The sequence below is a fragment of the Aquarana catesbeiana genome, linkage group LG01 (assembly GCF_042186555.1).
Source record: "Aquarana catesbeiana isolate 2022-GZ linkage group LG01, ASM4218655v1, whole genome shotgun sequence".
In the NCBI taxonomy this organism is placed as follows: Eukaryota; Metazoa; Chordata; class Amphibia; order Anura; family Ranidae; genus Aquarana; species Aquarana catesbeiana.
The window spans coordinates 65,342,294-65,363,135 of NC_133324.1; the positions used below are offsets into that span (position 1 = coordinate 65,342,294).

Here is a 20,842-nt window from a genome sequence, read left to right on the forward strand (position 1 = left end):
CGCGCCCGCCGGGCACTGGCATCGGCTCCGGCAGCGAGCCGCGGGGGGTGCGCGCGCTCCCTTGTGGCCAAAAGGCAAAGCGACATAAGGTAACGTCATTTTGCCCAGGAGAGCCAACCTGCGGCAGTAAAACTGCGGCGGCTGGTCCGGAAGCTGTTAAAGAGTGTAAGGACATCGTAGGGACAGGTGGCATAAAAATGGATGCTAAATTTCTGCTCTGATTTTTAAAACCAAGATAACGTTTGTAAAATCGCTTCTGAAACTTAGTTTCTGTAAAACAAAATAATCTGCACAAATGGTTCCCTATGGTATAAGTCAATATAGCTGTGCCCTATGATTTTATTTATTACAGGTACTTATATAGTGCCGTCAATTTAATAAAAAAATGTATATATATATTCACATCAGTCCCTGCCCTCAAGGAGCTTACAATCTAAGTTCCCTAACTCACATTCATACATACACATACTAGGGCCATCCTTAACAGGAGCCAGTTAACCTACCAACATGCCTTTGGAGTGTGAGAGGAAACACAGGGAGAACATGCAAACTCAGTGCAGGTAGTGCTGTGGTTGGGATTCAAACTGATGACCCTAGCTTTTTGGTGTAAGGGTGACAATGCTCTGTGTTAACATTAAATATTAGAAGGCTAGCAAGCTGCAACTCCCTGCTGGGAGGGGGAGCCGAGCTACCCAGAGACACTAAAAGTAAAACTATATATAGCTTCAGCTGTTAACTGTGAGAATGAATTTCTTCCCAGTAGCTGTAGCTTAAGAGGTCAGTGAAGGTGTGGGGTGAGCAAAAGCATACATCTCTGCAATACAATGCACATTTCCCTATGTTTGATCTTTTCACTTGCTGACCGGCTCCTGTACATATACGTCGGCACTTTAAAGATGGATATCTCGGTAACGGCAGCAGCTACCAAGATACCAAGGTATCCATCTTTTAAGTGGGCGGTCCTGTTTACGATAATCGCGGTCTCTTCGGCGGATTCGCTGCGAGATCACCCTTATCGGCGTCGGAAGAGATGATCGGGACCTGTCTGTGGCTGGGTATGGAGACGAGTGAGGGGAAGTTGGCCCCCACCTATCTCCATATCATACAAGGGCAGAAGCGACGTCAAAACATCACTTCCGCCCATATGTCTTAAAGGGCCATTTTTTTGTTGTCAATTTTTCAAATGACAAATTTTTTTATTTTTTTACTTTTATTGCATTTAAGTCCAAATATGAGATCTGAGGACTTTTTGACCCCAGATCTCATATTTAAGAGGTCCTGTCATGCTTTTTTTCTATTACAAGGGATGTTTACATTCCTTGTAATGGGAATAAAAGTGACCCAATTTTTTTTTTTTTTTTTTTTAAATCAAGTAAAATAAGGAAAAAAAATAAAAAATTTTTAAAGCGCCCAGTCCTGACGAGCTCGTGCACAGAAGCGAACGCATACGTGAGTAGCGCCCGCATATGAAAACGGTGTTCAAACCACACATGTGAGTTATCACCGCAGTCGTTAGAGCGAGAGCAATAATTCTAGTCCTAGACCTCCTCTGTAACGCAAAACATGCAACCTGTAGAATTTTTTAAACGTCGCTTATGAAGATTTTTAAGGGTAAAATTTTGACGCCATTCTACGAGCGGGCGCAATTGTGAAGCCTGACATGTTTGGTATCAATTTACTCGGCGTAACATTATCTTTCACAGTATAAAAAAAAATTGGGCTAACTTTACTGTTGTCTTATTTTTTAAGTCAAAAGTGATTTTTTTTCAAAAAAAAGTGCGCTTGTAAGACCGCTGCGCAAATACGGTGTGACAAAAAGTATTGCAATGACCGCCATTTTATTCTCTAGGGTGTTAGAAAAAAAATGTATAATGTTTGGGGGTTCGAAGTCATTTTCTAGCAAAAAAACTTGTTTTTAACTTGTAAACACCGAGTCTGAAAAAGAGGCTCGGTCTTTAAGTGGTTAAACACACTGCAAGTACAGAAAATAGTACCTGTTGATATACCAGAAATAGTGTGCTCCTGCTTTCTCTTTTTACATGACAACACAACTCTGAATTCCTGAGCAGGTGAGGTCAGTCCTGCCTTCTTTATTTCTAATAGATTACCATGAACACAGACCTCTCTTCATCTCCATAACCCCTCCATGTTCACAGGCAGAGAGCACAGGAAGTTGTCAGCTCACAAGATTTCTTGCAAAATCGACAGGTATTGTTGAAATTGTCAAACCGATATAACAAAACTCGTTTAATGGTATATTTACTGGACCAAAAGATTAAATAGAAAAAGTTTAAGGATTACATACACTTTAATTTTAATGTAATTTTGTATGGTGAAATACTGAGGGGTTTGTTTCCTGTTATATAATCTAAACAGATCATTGAAACTTACTGATTTCCTGTTGGTTACAATAGATAATTGTAGAGTCTCTATGTGCAATAGAAACAAGATGTTTCAACAAAATATTGTTGAAATTGTAGTTTTATATTTGCTGCTCTTTCAAAGAGCATTTTGACTTCTCTTTTTTTGTGTGTTTTTAGGTGATCTGCAATGTGTTTAAATTGTATTGTTGCATCCCTGTACATGTACGTTAATCTCCTAATGACTGCCCCACGCAGATATACTGTGGCTGGGTGGCCCACCTCCGTGAAAACACGTTCCTGTATGTGATTTCCTGCACGAGGTCTGGGGCACACGCCGCCGGCGACCCGCTCCCGCTGTGATTAAACACAGTGGGAGCCAAAAAGCAGTTCCAGCGGATGCAATGTTCACCAGGACCTGCGGATCGTTCACAGGAGAAGCAGAACAGCGGTCTGCCTATGTAAACATGGCAGGCCCGCCGTTCTGTCAGAGGGAAAAAGAGAGATCTTGTGTTTCTGATGAGCAGAAACAAGGATCTCTTTCCCCAGTCAAAGCATCACCCCCCCCCCCACAGTTAGAAAGCACTGCCTGCGGACACACTTAAAGCGGAGTTCCACCCAAAAATTGAACTTCCGCTTTTCCGGTTTCAAAATTGTTTATAGCGCAAAAAAAAAATAAAACGCAGAGGTGATCAAATACCACCAAAAGAAAGCTCTATTTGTGGGCAAAAAAGGACAAACCAGCTCACAATGCCCTCCCCACCCCTTTGGTTCCTGCTGCGGTAAATATCATCTCATGCCGCCCATGCCAGCCTGAGTTGATCCCTTTCACACGGGACGGACTCCGGCTGCGATCAGCTTGCTCAGCGAGGGGACCTGTCCGCTGATCCCAGCTGAGCAGGCGGATGACAGGTCTGTGACTGCTCCGCTTGTGCAGAATGGACACAGACACAGCCTGCTCTCCTCTATAGGCAGTCGGATGTAAACAAACAGTCAGTTTACACCCAGCTGCCATCCGATCTGCTGAATGGAAAATCTGTTTTTTTGCGGATTGGATGCAGGTGGGTTTAAACTAATTCCGCCGCTCCATAGAGGAGAATGGAGGTTCCGATTGGGTCGGCCTGAAAAAAGGAAACAATCAGAACATTCGCTTGAAAGAGGCCTTACAGGCTAGATGGACACACACTATACAGACTCGGAGGCAGTATAGAATCCTAATACTAGCAAAAGCTAGCGCTCTTTGTCCAGCAACTGCTCTGACCAGTGATGATATTCTTGGACACCATCCTAGTAGAAAGAAGGCTCAGAAGGTTTCAGTGGTTAGTAAGATGTCTCTTGCATTTAGAAAATGTTGATTTAGCCAAAATTTTAATTGTTTACCTTTACAGAAAATCTGTAAAGTTGGCCCCCCTCCCCACCCCCTAGTCCCCTCTCTACTTATCTCCTGCAAGTATGAGCTGTTAGGGCTCCGGCAAACCGCGCCAAACAGCAGGGATTTCAAATCCTTAGACTGTTGGCGCAGTTTGTGGGAACCTTGACAGCTCAGGATTGCGGGGAGGGCGTCCGGTGGTAGGCCACCTTTTTTACAGATTTTTCTGTAAAGGTGAACTTACACTTTAAAGTTGACAGCTAAATACCTAAACAAAGTGTTTTTTAAAATGCATGTTTGTAAATGGGTGTCTAATGGTGCATTTTTACATACGTTTCAATGCACCACACTGCACACAAACTTTTTTTTTTTTTTTTTTTTTTTACAAACCTGTCAAGATATAAATGTACAGTCTGCTATTATGCTTTTGAACATGCTGGTTACTTACAGACCCTCTACTGTTCTTAGAATTGCTCTAGTTTTGTGTGCTTCTTACTGATCTTAGAAATGGATGAGCTTCAGGAAATGATTTTTATTGTTTATTTGAGAGGTGTTGACTGCTCTCCTTGCAAACACGACGTGCCCACAGAAACCTATTGGCAGTATCGATTGCACAAGACTGAAGATGTTTTTTCTCCCTCAGGTCAGCCTGCCAGTTTATTGGCAGCTACACACGCTGATGGACTGCTGCAGATTGCCTCCGTGCCGCCTCAGGGGACGCAGCAAAATGGCTTCAGTGCTCAACCAGCCACATATCATCACAGTAAGTGGCCTCCAGCTGTCAAGACCCTTCAAGATAAACAAATCTGTCTATTCGCTGCGTATTTGTTATGCTGCGGGTCTTGCTATCAGTATTGTCAGATTAGGATATAGTACAAAATGCAAGATCCCCAGTTAGCCGCTATAGAACTCAGTTGCTGGGTAGCATAAATAATAAGTTGTTGGATTGTGTAAAGTGAACCTTTCAGCAACTTTTGCAAGTCTTCATTAAATAAATCCCCTTTCACACTGACGGAGTCCACCAGCAGATCTGCCTGCTCAGTGGGGGTCTCTCCGCTGAGCAGGTGGATGACGGGTCCGTGTTTACTCCACTGATGCAGAGTTTACAGACACAGCCTGCTGTCATCCCATTCACTAGGCAGATGGGGAACAGACCCCTTATCCATCTGCTTTTAGTGGACAGGATTGGATGTTGGCATAGAGAGCAATAGATGGTCCGATTGGGTCCACATGAAAAAACAGATCCGATCGGTCCGTCCGTGTGAAAGGGGCCTAACCTGTCACAATATAGCAACCGTAAACAAAACTTTACCTTTTTCCATTAACCTGCCCTGGTGGTCAGATTTCATTATTTTGTCTAGACTGTGATGATGCTCTCTTCTGCAGGCATGCATTTGCTTAGTCTCTTCTCCCCCAGTGATCAGACTTCAGCATAACTGTAACTTTGTAGCAGGGGCTGATCTGTGGCAGACTGTTTGTGAGCACATCCAAAAACTGTACAAACACCCACATTGACAAAGGGGAAAAAAATCACTGAAGGCCTCATATCGTTGGGCATAAAGCAGACCTGTGGTTAGGTGGAAGCATAATAAATAGACAAATTAAAATAGATTGGAGCTGGATTAGAACACCTGTCAGGTTTTTATTGCTGTCTGTGCCCTTGTTGGGGAGATTCACCCTTTCTATTTGTCCTGTTTACCATTATTGAAAGTAAAAAAAAAAAAAAAAAAAATCAAAAATTTCAGGTTGTCACGAGAAGAGGAATAGATGTGAAATCTTCCAATGGTGACCCTGGTGAGAATCAGGGATCCAATTATTTTGGGAGGGTTTCCTCTCGGGTCTGTTTTTATAATGGGACAGGAAGTGAAGGAAAATCTCCCCAATAGTTCACAGATACAAAAAAAAAAAAAAAAAAAATGTCTTTAGTTCTTAACTTAAAGATGTTGTAAACCTCAAGAAACCCCCCCCCCCCCCCCAACCTGCAAGAAAAAGGCATAATGAGCTAGTATGCATTGCATACTAGCTCATTGTGAAATATATGCCTTAGAACGATGTCTTGCACAACCACTGACATGGCCGACATCTTTCCCAGAGTTACTTCCGGGTTTGTGGGCTCCGGCACTGTGCTTGGCCAGAGCCACAATGATGTCACTCCTGCGCATGCGCGCGGGTGTCGCCAGTCACGAGCGGGTCCTTCCTTCAGTGCGCATGCGTCGATGACGTCGGCGGCAGCGTATATGGTAAATATTTCCTAAACCGTGCAAGTTTAGGAGATATTTACAGTACCTACAGGTTAGCCTTATTATAGGCTAACCTGTAGGTACAATTAAAGAGGAAGACTTTACTTCCTCTTTAAACATCAGTTGTCAGCACCATATTAATTCAGTTTAAAGCTTAGCAGGAATGTCAGCCTTTGCCACCTGCTGCAGCTTACTTTCTGCCCTTTGATGGGATGTACAATTCACTGATGAACTAGTTTAGTGTTGGGGTGGATGTTTAGATGTTAAATGTGCACTTAGAGGAGGTTTAAAGCAAAAGTTTAATGAGAGAATTATGACTGCTGCCATTGCTTGTGTCTCCTTCAGAAAATGCGAAATATCTGGCTGTCATGCTTTTTTGTCTTGATTAGCTGGAGTCACTGCTAACTCAGCACAAGTATGCAGATATCTGACTTTCTTAAAATGCATGCTTGCTCCGGTCTGTGACTTGAAGTACTGATTCAGAGGGTCTGCATTTAAACCTGGCCACTAGGATTTGTAGGATGGCAATGGCAGCACCCGCATTGTTTTAGTAGTAATCAATTAGTGTGCATTTATTAATATTTTTCAACACTTCGAAAAGTTCTGCTGTTTTTATATGGTACTTTATGACGATAGTTCCACACTGAAAACTGCGGCACAAGACTGTCAATGCTGAAAACAAAATACCGTCGTGTCATGCTCAGCGGAACTATAGACATGGGCAAGCACTTTAATATGTGCATTTATGTGAACCTTTCAATAGTGGTTCACTTAGTAAGAATTCAGTGCAGGTCACTTTAACCCCTCCCTGCCCGTACTATAACTGAAAGACTGCTACAGTGCAGCTTTCCACTTCTAGGAAGACGTTCAGGGCACACACTGTGTCCTTTGGACACAGCTAATCACAGATCAAAGTAAAGGGCCAATCACAGCAGCCCTTTACCATGTGATCAGTTGACTCCAATCACAGCTGGTCACATGTAAACACTTGCTGGTTATCGGCATTGCTTTCCTCACACGCTGTTTCTGTGTAAGAAAAGGAGAGTAAATAACCAGTAAGTATGATAGGGCACAGTGAGTACATTGTTTACACTGATAATCGGGACACTAATCATCAGTTCCCTGATTATCTGTGCAGTCCCATTGGGGCAGCCTCATCAGTGCCCATTGGTGCGGCCGAAATATTACTTATTTGCAAAATTTTATAACAAACTAAAAAAACTATTTTTTTATTTTTTAGAATTGTCAGCCTTTTTTTGTTTAGCAAAAAAAATTAAAACCCAGTGGTGATTGATTACTACCAAAAGAAAGCTCTATCTGTCTTAAAAAAAAAAAAAATTCATTTCATATGGGTACAGTGTAGCATGACCGCACAATTGTCATTCAAAGTGTGACAGCACTGAAAGCTAAAAATTGGCCTGGGCAGGAAGGGTAAAAGTGCCCAGTATTGAAGTGGTTAAGGTAACCTCACCCTTCTAGGTAGTCTGACCAGACCAGCAATGAGAGGAGCAGGGAAGCACAATTCTGCCCATGTAAGTACCAATTATGGCTGCTCCCATGTACAATATATCTTCAAACTTTACAAGATTTTAAGCAAAAGTATTTATACTCTCACACACACACTTTGTTTTCCCGTTTTTTAACCACTTGTGTAACAGCCTCTAATAACCATTCATTACCAGCCCATTTTTCCAGGCTGTGATTGTTTGACAATTACTCTGTTGTGCAACACTGCCCAAATTTTTTTCCTCATGTTTATGAGACTTTGTGCTTTGTTTTGGTGATATTTAATAACTGCTAGTTATTTATTTATTTTTACTATAAAAAGGGAAAAACAGAATTTTGGAAGAAACAATTTCCCTTCATTTCTGTTATAAAACATGGCAAATAAAAATATCAGAACAGTACAAAACCTCACAAAATTACCCCCTTTTTGGAAACTAGACACTCATAAGTGATCTTGTTCTTTTGGATGAAGAAATGTGCTGGTATTGAGGGGGTTAAAACGTGGATCTTGGTAATGGTGCACTGTATACGATATTGTATGGGAAATACACAGAGGCAGGAGGAGGTGAAGAGGGGTTAATATACAGATTACATACAGTGTCAGGGTTGGAGATGAGCGGGTTAATGTGCAGGACAAGGAAGGTAGGGGGAACGGTGAATATACAGGTCACTAGATAGACAGGCTAGACATTATATGTGGAGGAGAAAGGAAGGGATTAAAGGAAAAGAAAACAAACCTAGCAGTCAGTGAAACCGAAAAAAATGGATGTGCAGCTGCTGATCTTTTCATTCTTTGCCTGTTTGCAAGTTACTATGATCTCTCGACTTCCGCCCTTGTAAGAGGAAGGGGACCGATGTAAAGTAATGGCATGTGATTACTGTGAGGAGCAGTCACAATGATCACATGATACCTAGCCTCTCGGATTGGCCCAACACATATTCTGTGTCCCGAGTTGTGTAGTAATGATCTAGCGATTTATCTGGCAAAACAGCCATGCGATGGCGATTTATCCAGTGGCGTTTTATAAACAGCACTGGGCAAAAAAAAATTGGCTGCCAATTTGTTTTAAAGCCTATCCCAGTAGAAAAGGGGTTGAGGTGATCCTGTTGCCAAGTGTCACCATAAAAGATGTGCCTGTAAAGAAGACAGTATCTACTGCTGGCCCCCATACTGCTCTGTTAAAGGGTAAGTTCACCTTACAGAAAAATCTGTAAGGTGAACTTGCACAGGACCCCAGAACCCCCCCCCCCCCCCCCCCAGGTCCCGCTGACCTGGATCGCGGCAATCTCCTCCTATTCTGAGCCCCGGTATAACTGCATCAGGGGTCCGGGGCTTAGAAATCCTCGCAGCTGAATCTCCAAAACGTACCCGGTCTGCAGGGACGTTTCGGAGGATTCTAATAGGTCGGCGCCGACCAATCAGAACTCGCATAGCCCATCCTGTCAGTGGGGAAGTAGGCGCGTGAATGCTGAGGGGGATTTCTAAGCCCCGGACTTCTGAAGCGGCTATACCGTTGCTCAGGACGGGAGATCGCCACACAACAGGTCAGCAGGACAGGGGGATGAGAAGGGTGTCATGTGTAAGTTCAACTTACGGTTTTTCTGTAAAATTGAACTTAAACTTTAAATACAAATCACAAGGTAAAGTTTCTTCTGAAGCAGACACTTTGGGGTGTTCGCTGTTCTCACTGGGTCCTTCTACTGACCCCTAAGTCACTGCTGCGACTTGGTGATGTAATGATGTGATGGTTGGGGGACCAAGAAGAAACTTCACTTGGTGATTTGTCTAAAGAGGAGCGGGTTGCAGTAAAGACCAGTATAACCTTGTTTTACAGTGGTCACATTTAGAATAGTGTTAACTGTTCTCACCGCTTTAGTATCACTGTTAACTAGTTTATTTTAGGCCAAGCTGGCCCAAAAGGGTGCACCTGCTGTCAGCCTCAGCTACATCTAGTATAGATCGCTGTGTTCGGACTGTGGGATGCGAACTTCACGCTCCCCACCCGGAACAAAATTGAGTCGGGCTGAGCGCTGCCCAGCCCTTCGTAGGCAGCTTTGTATTCTCTGAATAAATATAAAGCTTCTTCAGATTAGCTGAGGTGGACAGATGTCACAATCGCTGCCTCATCAGAGGAAGCTTTGTACTCCTTAAGAGGATACAAAGCTGCCCACGAATGGCTGAGCAGTGCTCAGCCCAACTCAGTTTTGTTCTGTGTGGGGAACGGTAAGTTTGCATTCCACAGAACACAGTGCTGTATACTGTATATATCTGTGGCTGTATACAGTTTTTACAGCACACCCAGTGGGTGTACCTGTTGGTGTAGGAAATAATTAAATTGAGCCAGTTTGGCCCAAACAAACTAGTTAAAGTGACAGTTAAAGGTGGAGATCAGCTTTAAAGTGATTTCAAACCCTCACCTTCTAAAACAAGCCATTCAGTTTAAGGCCCCTTTCATACAGAGCAGATCCGCCTGCTAAAGTCTGCTGATCCCCACTGAGCAGGCGGGTGACAGTGTCCACTCCCCTACGCAGAGCGGACATGGACACAGCCCGCTCTCCGTTATGGGGAAACACTCTCCTCTGTCAGTTTCAGCCCGATTGTCATCCGATCCACTGGGTGAATGTATCCCCATCTGTCTGTTTTTAGCAGACCTGATCGGATGCCAACGGGTGCCGGTGGCACATGTCCGCTGACATCTGCTGCCCCATAGAGAACGGGTGGTCCGATCAGGTCTACCTGGAAAACTGACAGGTGGACCCAATCGGTCTGCTTGTGTGAAAGGGGCCTCAAATATTTAAGATCAAATGTGTTTTTATCGATTAAAAAAAAAAAAATTGTACTTTATACTTTGTAATATATATAATAAGTGATCACATTCCCTCTTCTCAGCTGCATAAGAGCTGGGGGAGGAGAAACTGCAGTACACTGCACTTCCTACTGAGTGGCTGTGCGGGGGGGGGGGGTGGGGGCGAGGTTGTCAGGACAAGTCTGATGAGAGCAGGCTGAGTTTCTAGCACAGCCAGAGAACTGACCACGCCTGTGCTCTCGTTTTTAGTGTAGTCAGTTTATAATGGGAAAGCATAGGGTAAAGGCAGGAACACCAGGGATTTCACACAAAGGAGTCAATACAAAGAAACCGGGATACGTTTTCATACAAGTACATGGTATATCAGCCACATATCGGTAATATGAAATGTTGGGTTTACATACCCTTTAAGGGGAAACTATTTTGTCCTTCGTTGCCACTGTGCTGTCTGTATTTCTTGGTGAATAGGTAGGCTAATTTGTTCAAATCCAAAATAGAAAGTTGCTTTCACTGTGTACGGGGCACTCTGCAATAGTGCCCCTTAAGAAATGACTGAGCAAGTTTCTCCTTTACAGTACGGCTGCCATGTTTATTAGGAGTCCTTCATTTGTGTAAATCAGCAGCATTTACAATTTTCTCCAATCTGCCATCCCAGCTTGAAAGCTGGAGACCAGTCATCCCTCCATAACACTCTACAGATTTTTTTTTTTTTGTTGATTCATTTTATTTTGCATGAAATATCATAGCTGCATTATTTTAAAGTCCCCCCTGAGACATATTGTTGACACGGCACCCAGAATAAGGGCCGGAGTAGTAACCATCTTCTGTGTGATGTTGTAGACAGTACCACAACCTGGACTGGAAGTAGAACAGCAGCTTATACACCCAATATGTCTCACCACCAGAACGGACATCTTCAGCACCATCCACCCATGCCCCATCCCGGACATTACTGTAAGTTTTTTTTTTTTTTTCCAATGTTTTAAATACATTGATCAGTTCCATCCATGTCTTTCCTACTTAAAGGGTTCTAGGCTATAGTATGTAATTTCCAAGCAACAGTTGGCTAACAATTTTACGGATGCCAATCTGTAGTCTTTATAGTTTGCATAAGCTAAGATAATGATCTTTGGGGGAACAGGACCCCACCCCCACCCCTGAGACCATCACTTAAGGTTTAGGTTACCACCTGATATTAATTTAGTTTTGCATGAAGCTGTTGTATTGCTCAACCCTGCTCTATGCATGCAAAAACTCAGTTGTGGGTGAAACTTTTAAAGGACATCTGTCAATAGGAAATGTCATAATAAAAATGCCTTTGTCTACCAGCAGACACTACAGGGTGCTTGTACCGAATTTTATTTCTTCTGGTAGCCATGGAACACAGGTTTAGCACAATTTTCTGTTCATCACTAGGGCACAATCTGGCATGCACTCTCATCCCACCTTGCGGTGCAGAATGCATGAATCTGAGACCTGCTTAGCAACATTTAAAGGAAAAGTTCAGCCTGAACTCGTTTGCCTGTCCTTCTCCTATGGGTCACAGGAGTGCAGTTTTGCACTCCTGTGATACGTTTTCAGCAGAGAGTGGACTGAAGTCGGCTCTCTGCTGACATTACTGGAATCGGTCCAGGCACCGTGTCATCGCGACAAAGTCTGCCAGGTGGCTGGACTGAAGCCCGTCTCAGCCTCTCGGTGAGCCGCTGAGAGCCTGGGACGGCTGCTCCCCGCCCCCAAGTGAGCGTGGAGGAGCCGAGCGGAGAGCTGCTGACTGAAAGGCAGCAGCTCGCTGCTAGGGGAGCTGAGAGAACCGAGCCATCGGTGATGTTCAGTTGCTTGGTTCTCAGTGTAGAGGTGTCGGGGGACAGATGCAGACTGATGCTGCATTCACCTAGGTAAGTATGAATATGGGGGGGAAAAAAACACACACACATACTTCTCTTTTAATGGTGGACTCTCTTTCCAAGTCAGAATTTGGATGAGAATGTGCAAATAGGATGGGAGTTCCCTAGGCATGCGGGGGATTCTTCCAGAGTTAAGGGTCCATTCACACCTGAGCGTTTTGAACTCGGAAAACTCTTATCTCAAAAGTTCCATTACGCCCAACAAGCAAAAATCCCATTAATTTAAATACGCTCAGATGTGAATTCAGGCTAAGGAACTACATGTGAATCACACAGAAACACTGGGGTTGATTTACTAAAACTGGAGAGGGCAAAATCTGGGGCAGCTCTGCATAGAAACCAATTGGCTTACAGGTTTTTTTGCCAAAATATAAAGTGGTTGTAAAATCAGGATAAAGAACTTTCTTCCCCTCTGTTTTATCAAGATCTAAAGTACTATGTCGTCCTTCTTTTTTTTTTTAAATCTAAATACCTTCTCTCACAGCACTGATTTGCGGTCACTTGACATTCCTCGGCTCTCCTTTCCTGATCTAAGGAATGTGGAGGGAGGGGCTGAGATAACCCTCTGACATCATCTGGCCAGTAGAGGAATGTCATGTGACCGCTTTGAGAGAAGGTATTTAGTTTTAAAAAAATGGACAACTAGTACTTTTGATCTTGATAAAACAGAGGAAGTTACTTTTAAATGGTAATTTCAAGCTACAGGGAAGAGCAGCAGGAGGGGCGGGGGGAGATCGCTCTCACACACAGGCTTTGGAATAGCGAGAGAGAGAACAGCGGGTTGAAGGAGGCATGTAAACTGACCAGGGCATCATGGATCAGCAGCCTTACTTACTGTGGTCGGGACACGTGAACAGGCAGGATCAACCAGGTATTTTACATCATACAGTGGGACAAATTACACAGCAGAAGCACTGTACTGTTTAACATGCTTTTAAAGGAACAGGATATTTTAATAATTTTTTTGGGGGGGGGTTACAAATGCTTTCATTGAACAAGCTGAAGTTAGAAGCTGATTGGCTACCATGCACAGCTGCACCAGATTTTGCACTCTTCAGTTTTAGAAAATCAACCCCCACTGTGCGATTCGCATGCAATTCTGTGCAGTGTGGTTTCATTTTAAATGGGCTAAAATGACACCGCACCAGAAGTAGTGCATGCACTACTTTTGAAACGCACTACAACCGGATCGCAGGGGTACTTTTTGTGGCATGCGATCTGTTGTGGACAAATGTGTTATGTATTTGCGTCCTGCGCTTGGGGCGTCGTTCCCTTTGCACTGACACCTGGTCTAGATTGCAAGGGCTGTGCGATTTTAAACTTTTGTTATGGGAAACCGGTATGGAATGTAGGTATCCCGCACTGCGTTCTAGTGTGAAGGTGCCCCAAGGTAAATGCATCACCTTTTGGTTTCTGCATTTACACTGGAAACACCGGGGGAGATTTACTAAAACTGGAGAGAGCAAAATCTGGTGAAGCTCTGCACAGAAACCAATCCGCTTCCAGATTGTATTGTCAAAGCTTAATTTAATAAGCTGAAGTTAGAAGCGGATTGGCTGCCATGCACAGCTGCACCAGATTGTGAGTGCTCCAGTTTTAGGAAATCTCAAATAAAAAGAAATCACTGCTCCAGGTTTAAGCCCACCTCACGTGGGCTTAAAGTAAAATTTATTGGAATATGAAAATATAGTAATTTAGTAAATCTGCCCATTCAGAGGGACATAAGCTCCTGATAGCACTCCACTTCACTGGTAGGATGATGTTGGAACTTGGTGATACATGAATGATGTCACTGTGCTACTGTCAGCCTCCGGGTGATCGTCCTTTCAGGCCTGAGCACTGCTGCACAGTAAAGGTCACATGGGTCCCAATATCCAGAACGTGACTCTGACAGAGCAGTTAGCCTGGGGAGAAGCACAAATCCGTGAGTGTACCTTGCTCAGGCCGAGGTGGGCTACTAGCAAAGTAACATGGCGTCTGACAGCTTTATAGCCATTTTCTTTTTACTTGTTTACTTTCCAGAACTTTGCTCTGCTTTAATATTTAAATTTCCTTACATTTTTTTATTTTTTCCCCCAGCTCACAAATGTAAAATGTTTGATACAGTAGGGTTAATTTACTGAAGGTGTAGGGACTGTTCGCTTTGAATGTAAGTGAATAAGGTTGTGTGATCACGTAGAATCATATGCTAGCAAAAATCCAGTTTTTAGTTTTCCCTTGCTCAATTGGGTATGCAAAATGGACTTGAATTTTCCTTATTCACTAATATTCAGAGTAAATGTTCACTTTGCAAAGTAAACAGCCGCTTTTCTCTTGATAAATCAGCCATAGTGTGAGTGTCTCCCCAACACTGAGAATTGCTATAATGTAGATTTTATTTACGGTATGTACCTTGCCATATGAATAGGTTGGATCCGTAAAATTGGAAGAAAATTGGTGTTCATAGCAACCTATTGATTATAAACTGGAAGCGGATATTTGGTAGTTGTCGGCAATATAGTTTTCCTTCATTTTTATGAGTAATCTATTTGTCAGTCACTGAGATTATAATTTTATGGTAACAGCACAACTATAGATAGAGATATCTATCTATCTATCTATCTATCTATCTATACTTTTTACGTGAATGTTTGGGTTTCTCAGATTTTTCTACATTGTTGTAACTTGGTTTAAAGCATGGTAATATAAAGTGATTTAAGAAAGAAGAATTGTGTTTTACAGGGCCTGTTCACAATGAACTTGCATTCCAGCCTCCAATTTCCAATCATCCAGGTGAGCAATAAATGATAAGCAAATTATTCTCTCTTTTTTTTTTTTTACAGTTGATTATCCAATTCATAAAGTGTTGTAAGAAGTATTTTTAAAATTGGTGCTTCAGAAGTTTAACTAATTTGCTTCAGTTATTCTATTTACTAGCACTCTGGTACGTTTAAAAATGTACATGACTTTAAAGGCCAGGCCATCTTAGGGGCCAATAAACACCGGTGTGTTGGTCTGCTTATTAGCGCAGCTGTAATGCAGATCAACGGAAGGACGTCTGAAAAACAATCATTTCCAACGTGTCCTATTCACACCATAACGCTGTGCATGCACATAATCCATAACCACTCTGAGTAGTTCCTGATAGTTGGTGGGAATGGAAGTGGTCATTGACAGCTGGGGTTGACAGTTGGCAGCTCTGCACAGGGCTGATGGCTGTTAAAGGGATGACGTAGATTAATATATCCTCACCGTGAGCCTTTGTGCAGGGGAGAGTTTATCTAGAGGTGCAAGAAAGGGTCCCACTCACATTTATTATAAAATGTACTATATTTTTGAGTATGATTCATTGTTTTTCCTTTCTCGGCAGCCCCTGAGTATTGGTGCTCTATTGCTTACTTTGAAATGGATGTTCAGGTGGGCGAGACCTTCAAAGTCCCTTCAAACTGTCCCATTGTCACCGTGGACGGTTATGTAGACCCATCTGGCGGTGATCGCTTCTGCTTAGGTCAGCTGTCCAATGTACATAGAACAGAAGCTATTGAAAGAGCAAGGTAAGCTTTATACTGGGGATCAGGATAAGCACAACAGTCTAAAGGTTTTATGAAGTTTTATTTAAGGGTGGAAAGTTGCAGTTCACACTTCAAGACTTACTGTTAATATTTGGCTTAATACGCACTTTCACGCCCTTTAGTATGTAGTACATGGATTTTCAGTATAGTATTAGACTTGCATGCCCATAAGTCTTTTTCCATGCCATTCTATCCATCACTTGTAGCTGAGACAAGTAAGTATATGTCCTAGTGAAGTACCCCAAAACATCATTGCACAATCTTATACTCAATTGAATTAAAGTCCTATTCGTTTTCTCAGCTCCTGTGTCCTTGCTGTATGTCCAGTTCAGCTCTTTGGACAGATGTATATATGTATGTACGTCCAAAGAGTGCGTCTTTAATCACAAGCTGATGGCTGTAGTACGGTAACAGGCCATCAGCTTGTGTGGGTTTTGTTCAGCTAGCTCCCAGCTTCCAAGTGAAAGTGATGCAACATCTCCACAGCCGCCAATCCCCTCTGAAGTGGTTCCTGGGATCTCCCGCGCGTACCGGTGCCCAGGAACACTGCCGGCTAAGGGGGGGAGAGTGCTGTGAGGCCAAGAAAAATCCATGCCTCGATCTCGCATGCACACAATAAAACCGGAAGTGATGTCACTTCCGGTTTCAGATGCACCATTTCCTGGCCAGAACAGCCAGGAGACACATCTAACCAAGCCTATCTGTGCGTTTTTAGATGATGTGAAGGGCAGGGGGGAGACATTGGCGTCTATTGGACCACTAATGTCTTCATAAAGAGTACTTGTCACCTGCCCAATGCTATCGCAAAGAGGTTTATTAATCCCTTGTAATAGCAATCAAGTAAAAATAAATTAAAAAGAAAAAAGTTAAAAAAATAAATAAAATGATAATATAAAAAACAAATTTGGCGTTACTCCCAGGGTGTGCACGCATGTGTAAACCGTGGTTACACCACACATGCGACATATCGTCGCAAACATCTGAGTGAGAACAATAATTCTAGCACGAGAGCTCCTAGTTAACTATAAATTGATGAGCTGTAAAGACTTTTTAAAACATCACCTATGGTGATTTTTGGGCACCATAGTTGTTGGCGATATGGCAATTTTAAGACATTGAATGTTTGGTGTCTATTTTACTTGATGTAACCTCATCTTTTATATTTTAACCAAAAATGGGTATTATATGCTGTGGTTTTGCACTAACATTAATTGGATTTTTCCCAGGAGATTTTGTGATTAATAAACAGTTGCGCAAATATCCTGGGAAACAAAAATTTGCAACTATCACCTTTTTATTCTACAGGGTCTCTGCTTTCAGAAAATATGTAATGTTCTGGGGGGTTGTCAAAATTAAGATTTTTATATGTACGCGACAAATGAAAAAAAAAAATGCTCTGGAGCCGAACTTGATATGCAGTGCTTTTCTGCGGTTGTGTGGCACTAAACAACTGCGTCTCTTCTCTTTTAGGTTACACATAGGGAAAGGTGTGCAGCTGGAATGTAAAGGTGAAGGTGATGTGTGGGTGCGCTGTCTTAGTGATCATGCCGTGTTTGTACAGAGCTACTACCTGGACAGAGAAGCTGGGCGTGCTCCTGGAGACGCCGTTCACAAAATTTATCCAAGTGCATATATTAAGGTAAATGTACAACTAAATCGCACTTTTCACCAGATTTTGCTTATTACAGCTAAGTGTTTCCTCTGAACATGTATCTTATATAAGGTTCTTAAAATGAAGACCCAATGCACAATGGCATCAAAAGGGGGGTGCTATTAAATGAAAGCCTTTAAAGCGGAGTCCCACCCAAAAGTGGAACTTACACTCATTGTACTCCTTCCCCCCTCCCCTCTGGTGCCACATTTGGCACCTTTTTGGGGGGGAAGGGGGATATAGGATACCTGTCTGTCATAGGTATCCTGTTCTCACTTCCAGGTGCCTCAGTCACAGATATTTGCATCACCACTCGGCCTCCTTCCCCAGCTGCCGGGCCAGTAGGAGAGAGTAGCGGAGCCTTGCGCAGTAGGGTTCCCAGGGTGAAGCTGTAAGGCTACACTGCCGGGTTCCCTTACTCACAATGGAGGCAGCATGCACCCGACAGCTGATGGAAGCATCAGCTGCGGTGCCGACATCGCTGGACTCCAGGACAGGTAAATGTCCGATTTATTAAAAGTCAGCAGCTGCAGTATGTGTAGCTGCTGACTTTTAATTTTTGCAGCGGTGGGCGTACCTCCGCTTTAAGTGCTCCCCAGATGTCCATTCTTAGAATGTACAGTACTGCGCAAAAGTTTTGGGCAGGTGTGAAGAAATGCTGTAAAATAAGAATGCTTTAAAAAAAAAATTAAACATTTTAAATATGTTTATCAATTGACAAAATGCCAAGTGAGCGAACAGAAAAAAATTTAAATCAAATCAATATTTTGGTGTGATTACCCTTTGGGTTCAAACCATCCATTCATCTCATCAAGCTCTTTTGAAGAAGCACAAAGAAACAGACCACATTGAGTACCATAGACTTTATGCAGCAGATGAAAGGCACATCATGCTTCCCTCCAACATCGGAAGGTGTCCAGCAGAGCCATCAGCACAGAACTGGTGGGACCCAGGTACACCCATCTACTGTCCGGAGAAGTTTGTCCAGAAGCGGTCTTCATGGAGAAATTGCAGGCAGAAAACCATTCCTCTGATGTAGAAACAAGGCTAAGAGGCTCAACTATTTATGAAACCTTAGGAACCGGTGTGCAGAACAATGGCAGCAAGTGCTCTGGACTGATGAGTCAAAATATGAAATATTTGGCTGTAGAAGGAGGCAAATTGTTTGCAGATGGGTTGGAGAGCGCTACAATAATGAGTGTCTGCAGGCAACAGTGATGCATGGGGGAGGTTGCTCATAAAGTCTGAGGCTGCATTTTTTAAATGGATTTGGTCATAAACAATTGTGTCCTCAATGCTGAGAAATGCAGGCAGATATTTATCCATCGAGTCATACCATCATAGAGGTGTGTGATTGGCCCCAAATTTATTCTGCAGCAGGACAACTCCAAACATACAGCCAATGTCATTAAGAACTATCTTCTGTGTCATTTTTTAGTAGCATTTTTATTATTTCATTTTTTTTTATTAGTAATGGCGGTGATCTGTGATTTTTATCGTGACTGCGACATTATGGCGGACGCTTATGACACCATTTTGGGACCATTGTCATTTATATAGTGATCAGTGCTATAAAAATGCACTGATTACTGTGTATATGACACTGGCAGGGAAGGGGTTAAACACAAGGTGGCGATCAAGGGGTTAAGTATGTCCTAGGGAGGTGTTCTAACTGTGGGGGGGGGGATGGGCTTCCACTGACATGATAGCGACAGCAGAACGGGGAAGTGCCTTGTTTACATCTCCTCCCTCTACCCCTCTGCACCACAATCGCGGGCTGCCGCCGAACATCGAGTTCCCGGGACCCGCGGACACACTTCCGTGACGCGCGCCCTATAGGCATGCAATTTTAAAGGGGCGTACAGGTATGCCCATTTGCCTGCCTGTGCCATTCTGCTGACGTACATCTGTGTGCGGTAGTTGGCAAGCGGTTAATTCTGTTAATTGATAAACTATTAAACACTTCTATTTCTGAAAGCTTTCTTAGTTTACAGCATTTTTCACAACTGCCTAAAACTTTCATACTGTGCTATATGTATTAGGTCCAAGGTATTAGAATGCAGAACCTTTGTGCAAGATGCAATTATTCCACATGGCTTTATCTATGGAGGATAAGTGTTGTCACACTAGGACAGGAAGCGTTTTACCACTACAGAACATCACCCTCTTTTACTCTTCATAACATAGGGGAGAGGAAATTCTGTAGTCCAAACATAGCTGGGAATAATGTAACTGATAAGAATACAGCAGAGGCAGAGAACACAGGAACTCTTGTAAGATAACCAGGTCATTTTTTTTTTTTTTTGTTGTGGTTATCAAACAAAACGCTTTCAATTGCACATCTAACAGACCAACACTCATCAATTCTGGGAATTCATTTAAGTGAAGCCTGTTCATTTCTACTGGCATCCAATACTTTAAGTAAACTTTGTGGCCTGTTTATGAAAACTGCAGAGAAGAAACTTCAGCTGTAGCCATAGAAGTCAATCTGCATTCCAGTCGTCATTTTCCAAATGGTATATATGAAAAAAGAAGTTCCATTTTATTCCAGTGTTTTCTTTTTCGATAGGCCCCATAATGTGATTTAGCTTTGATGTTCTTCCTATTTTTCTTGCTCTAGGTATTTGACCTGCGGCAGTGTCATCGACAGATGCAACAACAAGCAGCTACAGCCCAGGCAGCGGCAGCAGCACAGGCAGCGGCTGTAGCCGGCAACATACCTGGCCCCGGATCTGTTGGTGGCATCGCACCAGCCATAAGTAAGTGATTATACACGTACCAGTAAATTGCCTGGATGTTGTGTAGCTTCAGTCAATGTTCTTTGTTTTGCATTCTCGGCGGCAGTTTTCCATAGAGAGAGCATGAATTTAGAGACCTTTACTGCTGGACCCAGATCCATATTCTGTACAGTCCTCAAGTATCAATTGCTTGACCTCCAGAAGATTCCCCCCCCCCCCTCTCCTGACCAGGCCACTTTTTTTCTATACGGCACTGCGTTAATTTAATTGACAATTTCGTGGTCATGTAACGCTGTACCCAAATAAAATTGATGTCCTTTTTTTTCCCCCCACAAATAGATTTCTTTCTTTTGGTGGTATTTGATCACTTTTGCGCTTTTTTTTTTTTTTTGTGCTATAAACAAGAAAAAGACATTTAAAAAAAAAAAAAAAGTTTTTTTACTTTCTGCTATAAAACATATCCAATAAAAAAAATTGAAAATATCAAATTTCTTCATGAATTTAGGCCAGTATGTATTCTGTTACATATTTTTGGTAAAAAAAAAAAAATTCCAGTAATATTGAATGGTTTACGTGAATATCATGGTGTCTATTTATGGAATTGTTCATTTTTTTTATACTAGTAAGGGCGATCAGCGACTTATAGCGGGACTGCAATGGACAATCTGACATTTTTGATACTTTGCGGGAACCAGCGACACTAATACAGTGATCAG

General features: G+C 42.7%; 1 protein-coding gene across 2 annotated transcripts in view; it reads left to right on the forward strand.

Annotated features, from left to right (window-relative positions):
• SMAD4 (SMAD family member 4) overlaps window positions 1-20,842 on the forward strand; it is a 47,703-nt gene that overhangs the window by 18,689 nt on the left and 8,172 nt on the right. Inside the window, exons 6-12 of one of the 2 annotated variants that reach the window (XM_073619804.1) lie at window positions 2,104-2,208; window positions 4,373-4,492; window positions 11,123-11,236; window positions 14,908-14,958; window positions 15,536-15,719; window positions 17,208-17,376; window positions 20,009-20,147. In XM_073619804.1, coding sequence (XP_073475905.1) covers window positions 2,104-2,208; window positions 4,373-4,492; window positions 11,123-11,236; window positions 14,908-14,958; window positions 15,536-15,719; window positions 17,208-17,376; window positions 20,009-20,147 — 882 coding nt within the window. The remainder of the gene's footprint in view (window positions 1-2,103; window positions 2,209-4,372; window positions 4,493-11,122; window positions 11,237-14,907; window positions 14,959-15,535; window positions 15,720-17,207; window positions 17,377-20,008; window positions 20,148-20,842) is intronic. The other variant, XM_073619813.1, reaches the window with a different exon arrangement.